This window comes from Heliconius melpomene, chromosome 13 (assembly GCF_056956725.1).
Source record: "Heliconius melpomene rosina isolate 202511_hmr_F chromosome 13, ASM5695672v1, whole genome shotgun sequence".
In the NCBI taxonomy this organism is placed as follows: domain Eukaryota; kingdom Metazoa; phylum Arthropoda; class Insecta; order Lepidoptera; family Nymphalidae; genus Heliconius; species Heliconius melpomene.
This window is the reverse complement of record NC_140401.1, coordinates 17703028-17718969: the sequence shown is the minus strand read 5'-3', so window position 1 is coordinate 17718969 and position 15942 is coordinate 17703028. Positions and strand designations below refer to the sequence as shown.

At 33.5% G+C, this 15942-nt stretch overlaps 1 protein-coding gene and 1 long non-coding RNA gene across 3 annotated transcripts in view; one reads left to right on the top strand and one right to left on the bottom strand.

Annotated features, from left to right (window-relative positions):
• The window catches only part of LOC146533217 (uncharacterized), a 316872-nt gene that overhangs the window by 239840 nt on the left and 61090 nt on the right, over nt 1–15942 (bottom strand). The window lies entirely within an intron of this gene.
• Nucleotides 7280–10106, top strand: LOC146533226 (uncharacterized). 2 transcript variants are annotated; one of them, XM_085196545.1, is made up of 3 exons: nt 7281–7346; nt 7530–7707; nt 8001–10106. In XM_085196545.1, exons 2-3 carry the CDS (start codon nt 7638–7640, stop codon nt 8420–8422), a joined length of 492 nt encoding a protein of 163 aa, XP_085052671.1. In that variant the 5' UTR covers nt 7281–7346; nt 7530–7637; the 3' UTR covers nt 8423–10106. The 2 variants fall into 2 exon arrangements, with proteins under 2 accessions (XP_085052670.1, XP_085052671.1); XM_085196544.1 differs by having other exon boundaries at nt 7280–7707; nt 8001–10092.

Sequence of the window (15942 nt, the reverse complement as noted above, 5' to 3'; positions counted from 1 at the left end):
TATGTAATTATTATTATTATAATTATCATATAGATAACGAAATGAAAAGTATCATTACTGCCATGAAAAACACAACAGTTGTCAATCAATCAAACTCAACTTTGGGGGTTACGTTTTTAGGTTCACGCTTTATCACCAAGCACTGGGAACCTGATGTTACGACGCTTCGTTTCTATTTTTATTTATGAATTTTCAACATTAATCAGAATACCTAGGTAAAATAAAAGTAATAATAACTTTACATTTTCTCTTTACGCAACCCTCAGTGTGGCGTTGAGTTCCGCCATTTAATCTCTAATTCGGGTGTCTGGACTATCTCTCAAATTTTTAATGTAATAATACCGTTAATGTGGAATCAGTTATAAAACATAAATAAAACAATATATAAAGGCAAAACAAGTATTTATGTTAGTTATATAAATATCAGTAGTAGTTTGATAGCAAACCGACTTCCGGCTTAATATTTATATATATGGAGTTATAGCAAAATTATAATCATTTATTGAAAAATAGTTATATTATATTATATAGTAAAAAATATAACTTATCTATTATTATTTTATTCAGTTTCACGTTTTTCCCGCATAGCAGGAGGGTAGGCAGAAGAACCTACCTATTGTTAAGACAACATAAATGTGGTCGACTGTACGTGACTGTCGTAGGTCTAATCTCGCTTTGTTCAGGGAAATTTGCTAAAGTATAATACTGAAAACTGCATTTAAGCCGATTCTGAGATAAGTGTGCACAATCGTACAGACAAACCGAGAAACGGATAAAAATTAAAAAAATGGTTCTATTACATACATAAAAGTAAAAAAAATGGTTCTATTACATACTCCATGTACAGACAGCGATCGGTTACAATTTTATTTTATATACTCGTACAGATAAGATTCGCTGTTAGATGTCTTGTACAGTAATGGTTGAAAAATACGTTATTACGAATTGAAATTAAATAAAAAAATATATTGGAATTATTTTCAATATGAACAATTTTTAAAATATTAATACAGATACAAGAAGATAACAGTGAGTTGTTGAGGGGCAGTTCCAGTTCCCTCTGTCGACCTTGCTACGTGTGGGATACTGTGTGAACATAAAAAAGATAAAAATATAAGGAATTTGGTATTATTCTTTCTCAAACTACATTAATATGTAAATTAGTTTACCACACCATTGTGTTGTCGACTAATTTACATATTAATGTATGAGGCAGCCACTAGATGGCATTTTATAAAAATATAATGAAATTAGAATTTTTATTTATGAATCAGTACTATAATATTTTTTTTAAATTTAAGTTAATTGTCTTAATTTATTATTATAATAATTATGTAAAGTGATAAGAGGTTCTTATCTAAACATGTGAAGAATTTCGGAACTAAGACGTTCAAAGTTAATTCACAAAGTTTTAGATAGTTTTAATAGGTGGCGCTGTAAATAAAAACTATATAAATATTGTTATATTGTAATTACATAAAAAAAATGATAAGATTAAGACTTGAGACAAAATTTTAACGTGGCTTGGTGATCTTATAAAAATTTACTACAATTGGTCATATAGTATCTATAGTATAATAATTAGAGAATACAAAAAACCCTTTCTAACTCTAAACTTTTAATACTAAGTTCCTTCTGTCCACCTTCCCCTGTGTGAAAAAGAGTAAAGCTATTAAAAATAACTGAGTATAATAAAAGTGAAATTAACCGGAACTCCACTTACACAACAGACTACGCGTGAAACAAACGTCGATCCAACAAAACTGTTATGAAAACTTTGAAATGAAAGTGAAATAGAATACTTCCGGTAGTCAATTTGAACTTCCAAAATTTTGTGATTTTATTTGGAGAGTATCTTTCTATTCGACGACACGATTGTAAAAAAGGATATTTTTTATAAGGTGGTTTTTGAAGCATCACGCTGTATTCCGCACATAACAATGTTGACAGAGGGAACTTGGGAAGTGTTGAGATACTTCATTCCAATTAAGGAACTTCCGTTGCTTACCTTTTGCCGAATTATAGAGGCATTGCGTGTTGAGTGGCGGAACTCAACGCCGCGCTTTGAAAAAATAAGAAACCGCAGTGAAGAAAGAAATGGAAATAAACATTTAAATAAATATTTCATTTTTTGGAGTCGGAATCGAACCCTGCTGTTCGCGGGATACAGCGTGAAGCTGATAAAAAAATATAGCATCGTATCCGTCACATGTCAGCTAAAGCTGAGCAATCATTCTATTCGACGTAAATACTATTCCCGAGACGTCGTCGGGCCGCCGCGCGCCGCGAAAAATCCTCAGTTCCTACAAAACTTTGATTACTTCCAGCCTTAAGCGTTTTTGTTTCTATTAGGTATTAGATTTCTTTGTACAAGTAATATAATTACATCCAATCTGTTTCTTTGTTGTAACACTTTAAAGAGTTAAAGGGGCATTTAATACATATAATTTTTTTTGTATCCATCCATTTTGCATCCGCATATAGCTGGGTAGGCAGAGGGAACCTGGGAACCTAGTGTTAAGATATGTTCTCGACATATTCCCATTAAGACACTTTTGTTCTCCACTTTCCGCCGAATTGTTACTTTGTGAAAATCAGATTTTCTGACACTACATTGACGTAATGTAACATAGTCTAAGCGCTACAGAGAGTTTTTGTAATTCGAACTTGCAGTTCCTGAGATAAGCACGTTCAACCAATCAAACTCTTCAGCTTTATAAAAGTAGTGTATAGTCGTGTTTGAGTATACATACATACAAATATACATTTGAAATCGATAGTCGACTGCCTTTATGAACTACCAATATGGGCCCAGCGATAGCTTTATTTGCCTGTATTGATGAAGAAGCTTTGACGTGGATTAGCTCGGATCGTTCCTAATCTGTCATGCCACAGTGAATGACTGGTGCTGATGGAAATTTTACGTGGGATAAGAGAATGTACATGTAAAAATGTATCTATTATAGGAGATTTAGCTGCGAAAATATTCCATGTAGTTGCAAGCCTGCCCTGCCATCGCAAAAGCAACATAATATTTATTCTAAAAGATTTTAATTTATAACAGCATCTGACTAAAATGCTAAGGTTGTGAGTTCGATCTGGTGGAAGACGCGCGGCATCGAGTCCTCCGTTATGCCTCGGAAAATTCGGCGGAAAGTGGGAAACGGAGTGTCTTAACGCCAGTTTCCCTCTGCTTATCCTGCTTGGAAACGGAACTGTACGGTACTGAACACATTGACTGCAGCGCCACTTACTGGATGTAATAAAATTTTCAAATCGTTTAGGTACTTGTTGAAATATACACACAGGATTTTATCCAAATCGGTCCTATTGTTAAGAAACGAGCAGTGTGACAAACATACTTACAGAATAGTTAATTATGGATGTACTAGTGGGCCCGGACGCGGCTACGCCCGCGAAAATATAAGCCTAAATCATTCAAATAAGTTAAAAAATAATAATAAGTGGAGATTTATTATTAGAAAAAATATCTGAGTAACCGAAATGAACAAACCAAAGAAGTAAAAGTAACTAAAGGAAATTATTAATATTAGAAAAAAAAACCTAAAGTTTTGCTGTGCGCGCGTACTAAACATTTTTCTATATTAAATAATTATTAATTTTTGCGAACAATATTAAATAAAATCTCAAATGATTAAAATTACGATATTTTAAGTGTATAACATCGGTATAGATAACCGAACTGAGATAAATTAATTATAAGCAGCAAATAATTACATAAAAAATAATAGTAATTCGAAAATCTATAAAAATTTACAAAATCATCAAAGTCATCCGCCCGTTCGCGTCGGTCATACTCATATTATGCCGCCCGAAGGCTAGGTCATTTGAAATCAGTCACATCTTAATTATTTATTAGAATGTTATACAGTAAACTATAATTTCCATCTAGATGAAATGCTAAAAGTGACTATTATATTTATTTTCATAAGGATGAATATCAAATTATAGAAATCATCTAATTTTTGTTAATGATTTGTATAAAGAGATTTGTACAAATCTATATCGGCGCGCACCATGTATGCATTAAGCAAACTCACTGTGGGGTGACGTTTTCTTAAAACAGCAAACTTTGCAAGCCGTTGCTTAGCAACGCGTAGCGACGATTGTTATTAACATGGCGGAATAAATTCCTTGTCAAATTAATTATTTTAATATATTGGTATATAACGAAAATATTACAAATATGAGAAAAAAAAAGTATCCTATGTTCATCCCGGGACCCTCAAGTATCTCTATATGAGTATTTTATCACAATTAAATTAGCGGTTTGGCCCTGATTGCGGAAAAGACAGACAGACAGACAGACAGACAGACAGACAGACAGAGTTACTTTCGAATTTATAATATAGGTATGTATGAATATATGTAAAATACCCATGTTGTTTTGAAAGCTATGACAGCTAACAGGTAAATGTAGATACAGTCTTTGGGTTACGGTGGTTGCTATGTTAATTATTATAACATAATTAATTCAGTGATTCTACTAAGTAATCATATTAAACATTTTACTTTAGTTCCGCTACTCAATTCCTTCAGAAATCGGCGGATAGTGAGGAACGAGAGTGTCTAGTGAGAAATGAAAATATTAAATATTTCATTTTCATTTCCTTGAGTGGGAATCGAACCCACATTCGACCATTCATGGTATTGATTGTAATCTTTTGTTATTTGAAGTTAAAAATGCAGTAAATACACGAGGTGACATCATTTTAGTGTTATGTGAAGACATATTTTCCTTCAATATACCTTAGCTTGATTCCCTCATGCTTTAAAGGGATGTGCCTTTTTACGTAGCAATCGATGCTTTTGATTTATATTGTTAGGAACCAAATATTTTCCTGACTTTTAGTATTCACCACTTTTGGTTCTGGTAAGAATATTTTTTATAAATCTGGTCCATATTTATATTATTTAAAAAATAATTAAATAATTACAAAAGCTGGATTCTATACTGATTGGTCTTGATAGATAGACAAAAGATATAGATCAGATAAGGGTTCCATTTTTTCTTTTAATGTACGGTACTTTTAAAGTATTGTCTGTTAACTCCGTTAAAACGACGTTTAGGTACGTTTTTTAGCGATAAAACTTTTCCATAACAAGATATAAAAAAATGTAAATAAAAAATACTCGATACACAATTTCAGTCCATCACTACAGTATTGCTGAAGCAATCTCCCTATTTACGATCATGCGGCGATGCAGAATCTATTAAACATATACGAGAGTCGGGGGCGCTGATATATTGATTATACACTAGCCTATTATGAGACACGGCTAGCCACTCTATTAAACTATTACCCTGGTGACATCTTGAAACAAATATTAAATATATACTTACAGAAAACTATTTTTTTTTAGTTTAGCACTGTACCCCGCACATAGCGGAGTAGGCAAAGGGAACTTTGTCTGGAATTGAGGCGGTATTCGTTGGTAGATATTGAGGCCGTTGTGGCGCAGCGTGTACTGTAAACGTGAGGGTCCTGGGCTCGATTCCCTTTCAGAGAATGCAATATTTGCACTGCACAGCACATATAATGTGTCGCAAATCGTGACGACAGTGAGTAACGACGAGTCTTAACATTAGGTCTCCCTCTGTATGCAGTGCCTAAGTTTAAAAACAGAGACAACTTATAAAGTAGATTTTAGAAGTACTCCTGAGTAGATTTTATTAATCTGTCAGTTTTATATAATAGTATAGTAAAAAATAAAAACAAATAAATAATTGATCGCTATCACTACAGCCAGCTTCTATTAAATCGGACGAGTGTCTTCGTCGATTATTCTCAAAGTTACGAACTCGAAGTCAAAGCATAAAAGTTCAAGCATAATTAGTCACCTCTGATAGATTTAGAGTATTAGTATAAATTCCTTCACTTTAAATGAAACTCTTTAATCGGATGAGTCGCGTATATTTTGTAGAGCACATATATTTTTGGATTTTGGAATATAACGTTTTGAACACTTAGCAGTAAGTAGCACTAAGTGGAAGTGGAGAGTAGAAAATTCCCCAGATTTTTTTGTGAAGCTAATATTTTGATGTATTCCGCATGTGGTATATAGCACTGAGAGAAGAGAAAACTAGTGTCAATTTGATAAAAAAGAGGCCGTGGGGCGCAGCGGTACAGCGTTTGACTGTAAAGTGTGAGTTCCATGTCCACTAGATTAATGAATTATTCTCATTTCGTCACTCTGATGATAAAATAAAACGCATCGTTAAGTGCTGTACTGAACACGTAATATCTCAATTATCCTTTTGTGGGGAACAGAGTGTGTGTCTCTACCTATCCTTACATACGAGACGCAACACAAACCTACTTACTCGATAAAAATGTGACATTTGTGAAAATTCAGTTCCGCGCCTCTTGGCCAAATGTTTTCCTTAGTGATACGACACTTTAAGCATGTATAAGGATAAAGGATACAAAAAATAATTTGTACTTGCTTTTGCGGAAAAATATACTTAAATACCAATCGCTACTGTTACTTGAATACTTTAAGTTAATATTATTCAAAATATTTTTATAAACGGTAGCAATTTATTTTATTTTCATTTTATGAGCCGAGTGGTTTATCTTCATTTTTAAAGGCAAGTCGTCACTCGGTCGTGAAAACCGAATAGAAATTCTTTGTAAAAAACAAAATCCTCATTATGTTTAGGATTGAAGAAGGATTTTTCTTTATAATGAACAAGATTATTAAAATTTCAAACAAATTGTAAGGCGTAGGATAATAGCTGCTCATTTGTGTTGTACAACACAATACAAAGCTTTGTAAAAAAATATATAATTATATACAGATGCCGTCGATGTTCACGGCTCGTCTGTCTGTAAGTGGTTGTCAGTTCGATTCTCTTCGGAAGAATAAATTATTTTTCTTTTCTCATTCTAGGAAGAAGACAAAGTTCATTCGTTAGTTGTTCCCCTAATCAACTCGCAGTGTTTTTAAATTCCCTCTAAAATAATTTATCAAGATTTTAAACTTTAAATCATGCTAAAAGAAAATAATAAAGGATAGTGACGTATTTAAATTTCTATCTACTTCTCACAAATCTGTGAATCCATTGAAATATACTCAATAAAATATTTTTTCTCTTATCTCTCTCTTAACAAATAAATATAAATGAGGCATAAGTATATACACTGACCTTAAAATACGTCAAGAAATAGTTTAAATTGTGTTCAGATAAGGAAAGTTAAGTAATAATATTAAATGACGTTCACAAGTGTATATATAGTTATCATTGGAACGATTACCACGATTATTAATAGATGGATATTAACAACAGACAGATTAAATAAAGAGGTCATATCGAAATTTAGGTGAATTGAGCTCATTCTACTCGATCAGAAGTACTCGCTCTAAACAAAAGATTTTACTTTAACACCTTCCAATATAACAAATTCGCACATTACGGATAAAAGACAATGTATTTTTTACTTTTGTGTTTCCTAATGCCAACTGACGCGGCTTATATTATTTCCCTATATGGCGACGTTTTTAAGGATACCGCCTTCTTCACAAGGACCTATCCGTGGATAATCGACAATATCGGTGGAGAAATAGCCGTAGAATATTATTTACAAGGCAGCGGGAGGTACACAGTGCCACAGATGTGCGCTTTGAACGAAATGAAGATGAATACGTTTTTGCAAGCGCAATATTTGAAATGTGAAGCGGATGGTGAGTAGACGAGACCATGCATTATTTAGCAATAGGCGAAAATAACGTCCTACGTCACTACCGGAAGGTAGGTAGGTACGTCACTACCTTATGAAGCATAAGTGTTCTGATCAAAAATTAAAGAAGTTATTTGTGGTTTTTTTATCTTCGTAGGGAGATCTTGGCAACCTAGCACTCCGCTCCCCATTAAGGCACTTCCGTTTCCCACTTTTTACCAAATTACATTTTAATTGTTAAAAACGTGACTAAATATTATGAGATACGTAATAATAAATATAGGTTTTCTTATACAGGTAATCCCAGTGAAACTTGTCTTTGCGCTACTGGTATTGATTCAATTAAGTATAAGAACTGTGTTTTAACCAAAGGCAACTACGCCAGCCTATCTGCATCCAAATATAACCAGCTAGGCATCGACGCAAGTCCTATCATAGAAATTGGATACAAAAATACAGTATTCGAAGTATCCGATAGCTGGTATTTGAAGAAAATATGCACAATTTTTGGTGACAATCTACCAAGAGGATGCACTAAGCCATTTACATGTAACGGTACTGAATATACAGATGAAAAACATATAGGATTAGCGGTTTTCGAATGTCCTGGATCTTATAAATTTGATGTAAGGTTGGAAATGAAAAATTCAGAGCCACATTATCCTCCTACCGGTCCTGCAGTAACTACTACAACATTTACAACTACCGGATCTATATAATTAAGTAGGTGATGTAATCCTGATAGGTACAGCTAGATGTTTTCATATATTTTAATATTAAATTTTGAATAAAAAAATTGTTTCTTGTCATAGACAACGATTTATAGTGTTTTTACTATAGCAATTTTTTGTTCTATATTATGATTGCATTGATATATCATACCAATATGTTTGACATTGATCTTTCGACATTAAAATATAAGATTTACAAAATTTTCTTCCATATTAATAAGTCAATTGTATAGAGGATGTCCTTCCACAGTGGCATAGAGTCCAACAGTAAACATAACGGTTATGGGTACGATTCCCACTCGATCGTTCGCAAAAAAGGGCGGAGAGCGGGGAATTGTAGAAAACTTAGAAAACAAAGTCAAATTAGATTGTTATTATGAATATAATTTTGTATAAAACGCTCGTTTTGCCGTTCATGTAGGAATATCAGGAATCCTCTCTTAGTACTTCCCTTCACTCCCAAGCCACTTTCAGTTTCAGCGGTGCTGTTTGTTACTCAAAAACAGTTTTATATACAAAATCGACATCGATCGATAGAAATCTTTAATTTGATCGGAGAGCGGAAAATAGAGTGTCTCAACACTGTCTCACACAACTTTGGCTCCCTGTCCCTCCCTCATATGTGAAAAAGAAATATAAAGTATTTCAAATATAAAGTATATATCTATATACTAATAATTATATTTAGTGGGACCCGCATAAACTGACACTCGATTGATTGATATGTACTGCAGAATACACAAGAGGATTGGTGTATCGCAAGCGTACATACTTGATACTTGATAGTTGATATAACCTATACAAGGCATATGACTCACGAGTAAAACGTACCACAAAGCTACGCGGGCGTATCTACATATATTTTCCATGGGCTCCAGTGGTAAGCATGGCTTATAGACAATATGGTACAAATATCATATTTATTAACCAACATTTATGTTTATTTCATTATTTTTTAAATTCAAAATAAGAAAATTCTAAGCGCGGCGTTGAGTTCCGCCACTCAACACGCAAAGCCTCCAGAATTCAGCGGATAATGGAGATTGGATTGTCTTAGCACTGTGTACCCTCTGCCTACCCTGTCACGTGAAGCATTTATTCTTTTTAGTTAAAACAGATCGAACTTTCTTTTATTCTTCCCAAACTTAAGCCCATTTACCAGGCCAGTATAATATTAGAACTCTCGCCGCATTTATAATTAGTACTATAGTTAACACGTCAGTTATTGCTTAGAGTTCGATTCATCAACGTAACAACGCATCAATAGCGGGTTGTCTCATTACAAAGGCTTATATTGTTAGCATTACAACAATTGTAAAATAATGTATATAATTTTGTACGATCCTAAAATATAAAATTTTTACGATCATATAAAAGTGTAGCATACGACGACTTCTTTTGTTTCTTGAAACGAAAAGCAATTCTGTTCGAATTAACCAAGAATATGGATGCTAATCAACAAATTACTTTGAATAAAACTTTTTAATGTATAAAATTTGTTTTGAGATTTTTGCTTACTATAATTAATGTTTTTATTGGGGCGTAGGGCATTGCACGCAGTTTAAGACAATCTATTCTCATTAAGATACTTGCCGCCGAATTCTGGAGGCATTGCTTGTTGAGTGTGCTTTGCTTCGTTACCAGAGACTCGACTGGGTATCGAACCCACAACCTGTCGCCTTTACAGTCTCACGCCACGACGACGGCCTTATGGCTGAAAACTTACTTAATATTTCATTTATTTTAAGTACATTTAGGAAGAAACGGTCTTAATGGTAGATACTTTTATCAGAGACGATAATTCATTTACAAAGATAATGTGTCTAGTAAAAGAAAGATAAATATCTTTTTCCGCATGGTTTTTGATATATTGCATACATTAACATTGGTTCCACCACATATTACACTTAACTGTGCGGTCGTGTCTTAAAATATATGAGTATTTCATTAAGAGGCCCGTCGTGGCGCACGGGTACGGGTACTGTAAACGTGACAGGTTGTGGGTTTGATTCCCAACCGAGGAAATGAAATATTTAATATTTTGGTTTCTTTGCTTTGGTAACAAAGCAAAGTGCGACGTGGAGATCCATAATTCATTCCCCCAAATAGGAATAGCACATACGACCATTGCCATTGCAGCCACAATCAGCGCCACTGCGCTCCGACAGCCTCTTCATAAATTCTTTTCTTTTTCCCCCAAAAATTTGAATTTTCTTAACTCATCCGAAGTTCAAAGCTTTAGCGTCGATTCCTAAAGTACAGCTTTTTGAGTCATTAATGTAATTTACTACTGGCATTTCTTCCCTTTGCCCTTTGATTTACTTGCGGCGCAGCGCTAACTTGTTTTATATGCTTTTCACGTAGACTTTCGTTATTCTATTGATTTTACCTAATGATTAGATCATTATTTTATACTCTACTGTAGGTAAATATCTATATAGCTTTGTAGAGAATTTACTTCGAGCCTTCTATCCTTGGCCAGGTTATAAAAAACTAGCTTTTATTTACGATTTCGCTTAACTGCGAAACTCAGCGCCGTACATTGTCTTGTTAGAGCGAATATATGAAATTAATTAAAACTCACGAGTAGAAATCGAATTCACAGCCGTCATAATTACAGCCATATTACGTTTCCCAACAAAAACAAATATCCTAACAAAACAACATAAGCTGTTCAATGTAGAGTGCAGACAAACTAGAACAAAAGGTTCGTTGCCCGCTGCCGCCGCTTTACTATGCAAGTTTTGCAATAAATTTAAATATGAATATGTCGTTTGGTCCGAGAAGAAATATAGCGCGAGGGGAGTTTGTATCACACCGTTGTATTGTTGCTTTTCAATTAAATAAAAGGAAATAACAATATAACATTTGAAGATCCTTGTAAATTGGAGGTTCAAGCTTTCAGTAGATTTGAAGTAAGATTTGAGGTTGTCGTGGTGGAGCGGCATAGTGTCTGAATGTAAATATGCCGTCATATTCTGGCCATATTCTGAGTTCGATTCCCGTTTTATAAAATGAATTATTTTCATTACCTCCCTCTGGCAACAAAAGTAAGGAAATGAATGTAACTCATTCCGCAAATACACTAGATTTTTAAAATTGGGCAGAAAGTAGGGAAGGGGTGTTTATTGATTTAAGTGTGGTATATATTCTAATTTAGAGAATAACAACATTAAAGAGTGTCATCTGTATTGGTTAAGTAGATTTTAAAATGTATTTCCATTGGGGGATATAAGATGATTCTCTTTGGGTTTTTTAATTTTTTCGATAAATTTTGTTCCGTTGAAGCTCATAGCATTGCCTGGGGTAATGCTACCCAAATGTAGGTTTAAGGGGCCTTCTTCCCACCAATAGTGTTTAATTTCCTATCTAATCAGTTTCGAAATAGTTCCACTAGTGCACTCTACAAGTACAATCTAGATGTATACATTTATCCCATCAAAAACATAAATGTAAAAAGAAAGCCAAGTTCTGTAATAAAACGTATGCTTTCAGCGATAAAAGAAGTGAGATGTAAATGTATGCCAAGTTCAATGGTCAGTCCTGAAATTTATTTTTAACAATATAAAATATTTTATAACAACTGAAAATGCCCATTCTTCTTACAACTTGGAGACTTCATTTATGTGTAATATCTGACTTGGCTAGTTTTCATATGAATTTACAATAGAATCTGAATAGAATAGAATAGAATTTGAATACATTCATTAATATCGATGTAAATTAATTTGAAAACTAGCCAAGTCAGATATTACACATAAATGAAGTCTCCAAGTTGTAAGAAGAATGGGCATTTTCAGTTGTTATAAAATATTTTATATTGTTAAAAATAAATTTCAGGACTGACCATTGAACTTGGCATACATTTACATCTCACTTCTTTTATCGCTGAAAGCATACGTTTTATTACAGAACTTGGCTTTCTTTTTACATTTATGTTTTTGATGGGATATCATTACTTTTTGTACAGAAATTATAAGTAGGAAGTTCATAATGTTATCAAAATCAAAATATTCTTTATTCAATTTGGCCATTACAAGTACTTTTCCTATAGGAAGCTACTATAGCAAGAAACTCAAGAGTTGCTCTTTTTAAAACATAGTTTAGAGTAAGCGCTTCATAGGACATTTCTCTTCGCCGAATAATCCAAGTAGGACACCATTGTGATAATACACTTCTATCTTAATATTGTACAAATCTACTGCAGCCTTTATTTCGGAAGTAGCTCCGTACGTAGTTAAGCAAAGCATGTCTTCTTTAGAAGAGTAAGGATTCCCGTTTCGAGCGCTAGTGTAGATACTTAATCATTCCAGTTACGACATACGTACTCTACTATAGTCTCGCGTAATTTATTAGTTTGTTGTATATCAATACGCTCAAACAAAGAATATGCAATAGCATGGAAGAGACAGCTCCCATCGGGAGGCATTGGAACAATTCGGTGTAAGGTTCTTGTTTCACCCACAAGCAATTCTATTGAACGACTCATTGTTCAACATGTCTTGGAAAAAATATAAACAATAAGTTTATTAAGTGTTGACGGTACCAATCTGAATTGATATGATCCCAAGGTTAACTTCGTTCTCTGCCGTTTTTACAAGTGTTCCTAAAACCAGTAAAATCATGAAACCCAGGCCAAAAAAAACATTAAAATATGAGCGCCTTCGTACAATAAAATGTATCTAATATAATTAGGTATTTACTTTTTTTATTATAGTCAATAATATTATGTTTTATTACTCTTAAGATGATATTTAATTATATATGAATTTAGATTATATTTATCTATGAATCTCGACTATAGTTTTTATTTTGTTGATTAAATGACAGTTGTCAGATTATAAAGTAATTAATGTATGCTGCGTTTAGAAATCTGATAAATTTATTATTACTTTTTTCTAATTTTATTATTTTGTTGGAATAACTCAACACGCAATGCCTCCAGAGTTCGATGGAAAGAGGGGAACTGAATGTCTTAACACTAGGTTCCCTCTGTCTACCCCGCTATGTGTGGGATACACCGTAAAGCGGATTTATTTATTGGAACGAAGTTCCTTACGGCAGGCTTGGAAGGGATAGGGATTTCGCTGCGTGACCGGACTGAAAAAAATGTGATAGTAAAACCGTAAGAAAAATGCGTGGAATAAAACCGTTAAATGAGACGTGCGCAGGCGCGACAGTCGCATACACAGACGAGTAGTGTATAATACCTTTCTCTTTCTCCCTCTTTCTTTTTTTAGTTGATAATTTGAATTACGATGTTTTTTTATTTTAAGTAATTTATTATTTCCTAAAATACTGAATTTTCTAAATACTTACTTGTACTTAAATAAAAACAAATCAGCAAAATTTAAGAGAAAATCAAGAAAACCTACATAAAATTGAGCACTTTGCAATTTGTGTCGATTCTACATTAGCCGAAGGACTCGTCGTTCGTCGAACTTCGTTCCTAACTGGTGTCCCACGACACCACATTTTGGTTTTTTTTATTATTTTGTTTAAGTAATTTTTAATTTTCTCTTTTTTTCTCTTATTTTTTTATTAACAATTACTTAAATTTTTACTGTTAATAATTACTTTATAATTACTTCTGTTAAGATAGCTGGTAGGCTGACAATGTTTCAAAATAAAAATCAAATCAGCTTTACTCTGTATCCCGCACACAGAAGAGTAGACAGAGAGAACCTAGTGTTAAAACACTCAGTAACTAGTAACCAGTAACCAGTCAGGTTTTACAGTCACACTTTATGCCCCTGTGCCACGACTGACCTTACAGATAGTATATTATTATTAAATTTTATATATATTTCTATCAATATAATTACTTTTTAAAAGCTTTTATTTATATTCATTTTTTAGTGTATTTTTTTCTGTTTTAGGATTCTGTACCTCGAAAGCAATAAAACAGAACCCTTATAGGACTTAGTACTTAAATATTGTAATAATAATTTGTTATTTGTTATCATTGTGCCGATAGTGGTTTCGGTTAACGGTTTAATAGCGAAAAGCCTCGACCAACACCTTAAGAGGCTATCGCTTAGCTGTTGGATCAAGAACCGGATACAGAAGGCAGTGTTACTTGAGACGGCACGTATTGTGCGGCGGTTCCTCTCTCTGGAGCCCTAGCCACCGATGGCTTGGACCCTTGTCCCGCCCTCGGAAGAGTGGTTTTTTTAATATTTTTAAATGTAATTTTTTAATATTTTTAAATGTATTTTTTTTATAATAATTTATATTTAAAAATGTAAAAGTGATTCACTAATTTAATAAAAGTTCTTCAGGTATTTAATATCAAATACGTTAATCGACTATGCAAATACTCTTAGTATAATAAGTACTAAAATGTTTAAATTATCTATATACAGGGTGTCCCAGGAGTCAACGATAAAACGAAACCAGGTGATAGACCAAGTCATGACAGTTATGAGACAAATATAAAAAAAAATATAAAGTATTTTTCATATTATATTGATTTTAAAAAATATCGGAAAAACCGACACCCTGTGATGGTTTTTCAAGTCCCAGGACTACAAATATTACTTTTTCTTCATTTTTTTTTCTGTAATGTAATCATGAGTAACCCTTCTGTGAATTACAGTTTAAGATTGAAACATACCTGCATCAGTTTTCAATAAAATATCGTGTTTTTGCCAAACATTAAATTCAAAATATTTACTACACCCAACTTTAACCGACTGTACTATAAAAAAAATATACTACACTGTTTTTGCAAGTAACTTTAAAAGTTGGCGCATTTAATCTGGATTCCGAAATGGTACGACACTTGTTGGATTACTTCTTTGTTGAAGAGAGAAAAATCTAAATACACGATAATCGGGATGACATTCAACGTTTTGGTATCTTTTCCGATACATTCTAGCTGCAGCATTAGCGTTACATAACCATTCTACATGAATGAAATGCATATTGGCTATGTGTCAAAGACCGAGTATATGGCCTGCGAGAGCCCAGACTCGAGCACTATCCTTATAAGTCCTGGGCCAGCCCCTAAGTCGGAAAACGTTTGGACGGTATCTTGCGATCACAGACCACACCAGTGACCTCCCGCCACTTAGCCCCGGCAGCGCTTATCCGACCATGGAGATCGTGATCGATGCCTCTAGACTCGTGCATGACGGATCCAAGGTACCTGAACTTTTCCAACTTAGGGGCTGGCCCAGGACTTATAAGGATAGTGCTCGAATCCGAATATATATATATATATATATATATATATCCGAATATAGAAAAATATTTAAAACGCCATCGATTATTATAAAATTTGAAATTTAGACTTAAAAATATTTCATTGAACACATGTTTTATGGGTTATTAGAATTCACCCTTAAATAGGCAAGCGAAGCTGCGCGCGTCCGCTAGTAATAAATAATAATGAAGGATGTTAATTCATTTATTATATTTTTATATTTTTACGTGAAGCCCTTGAAGTCCACATGATGGCAGGCTTTCTCAGGACATTAATTAGACTCATTTTCAGCTACAAATGG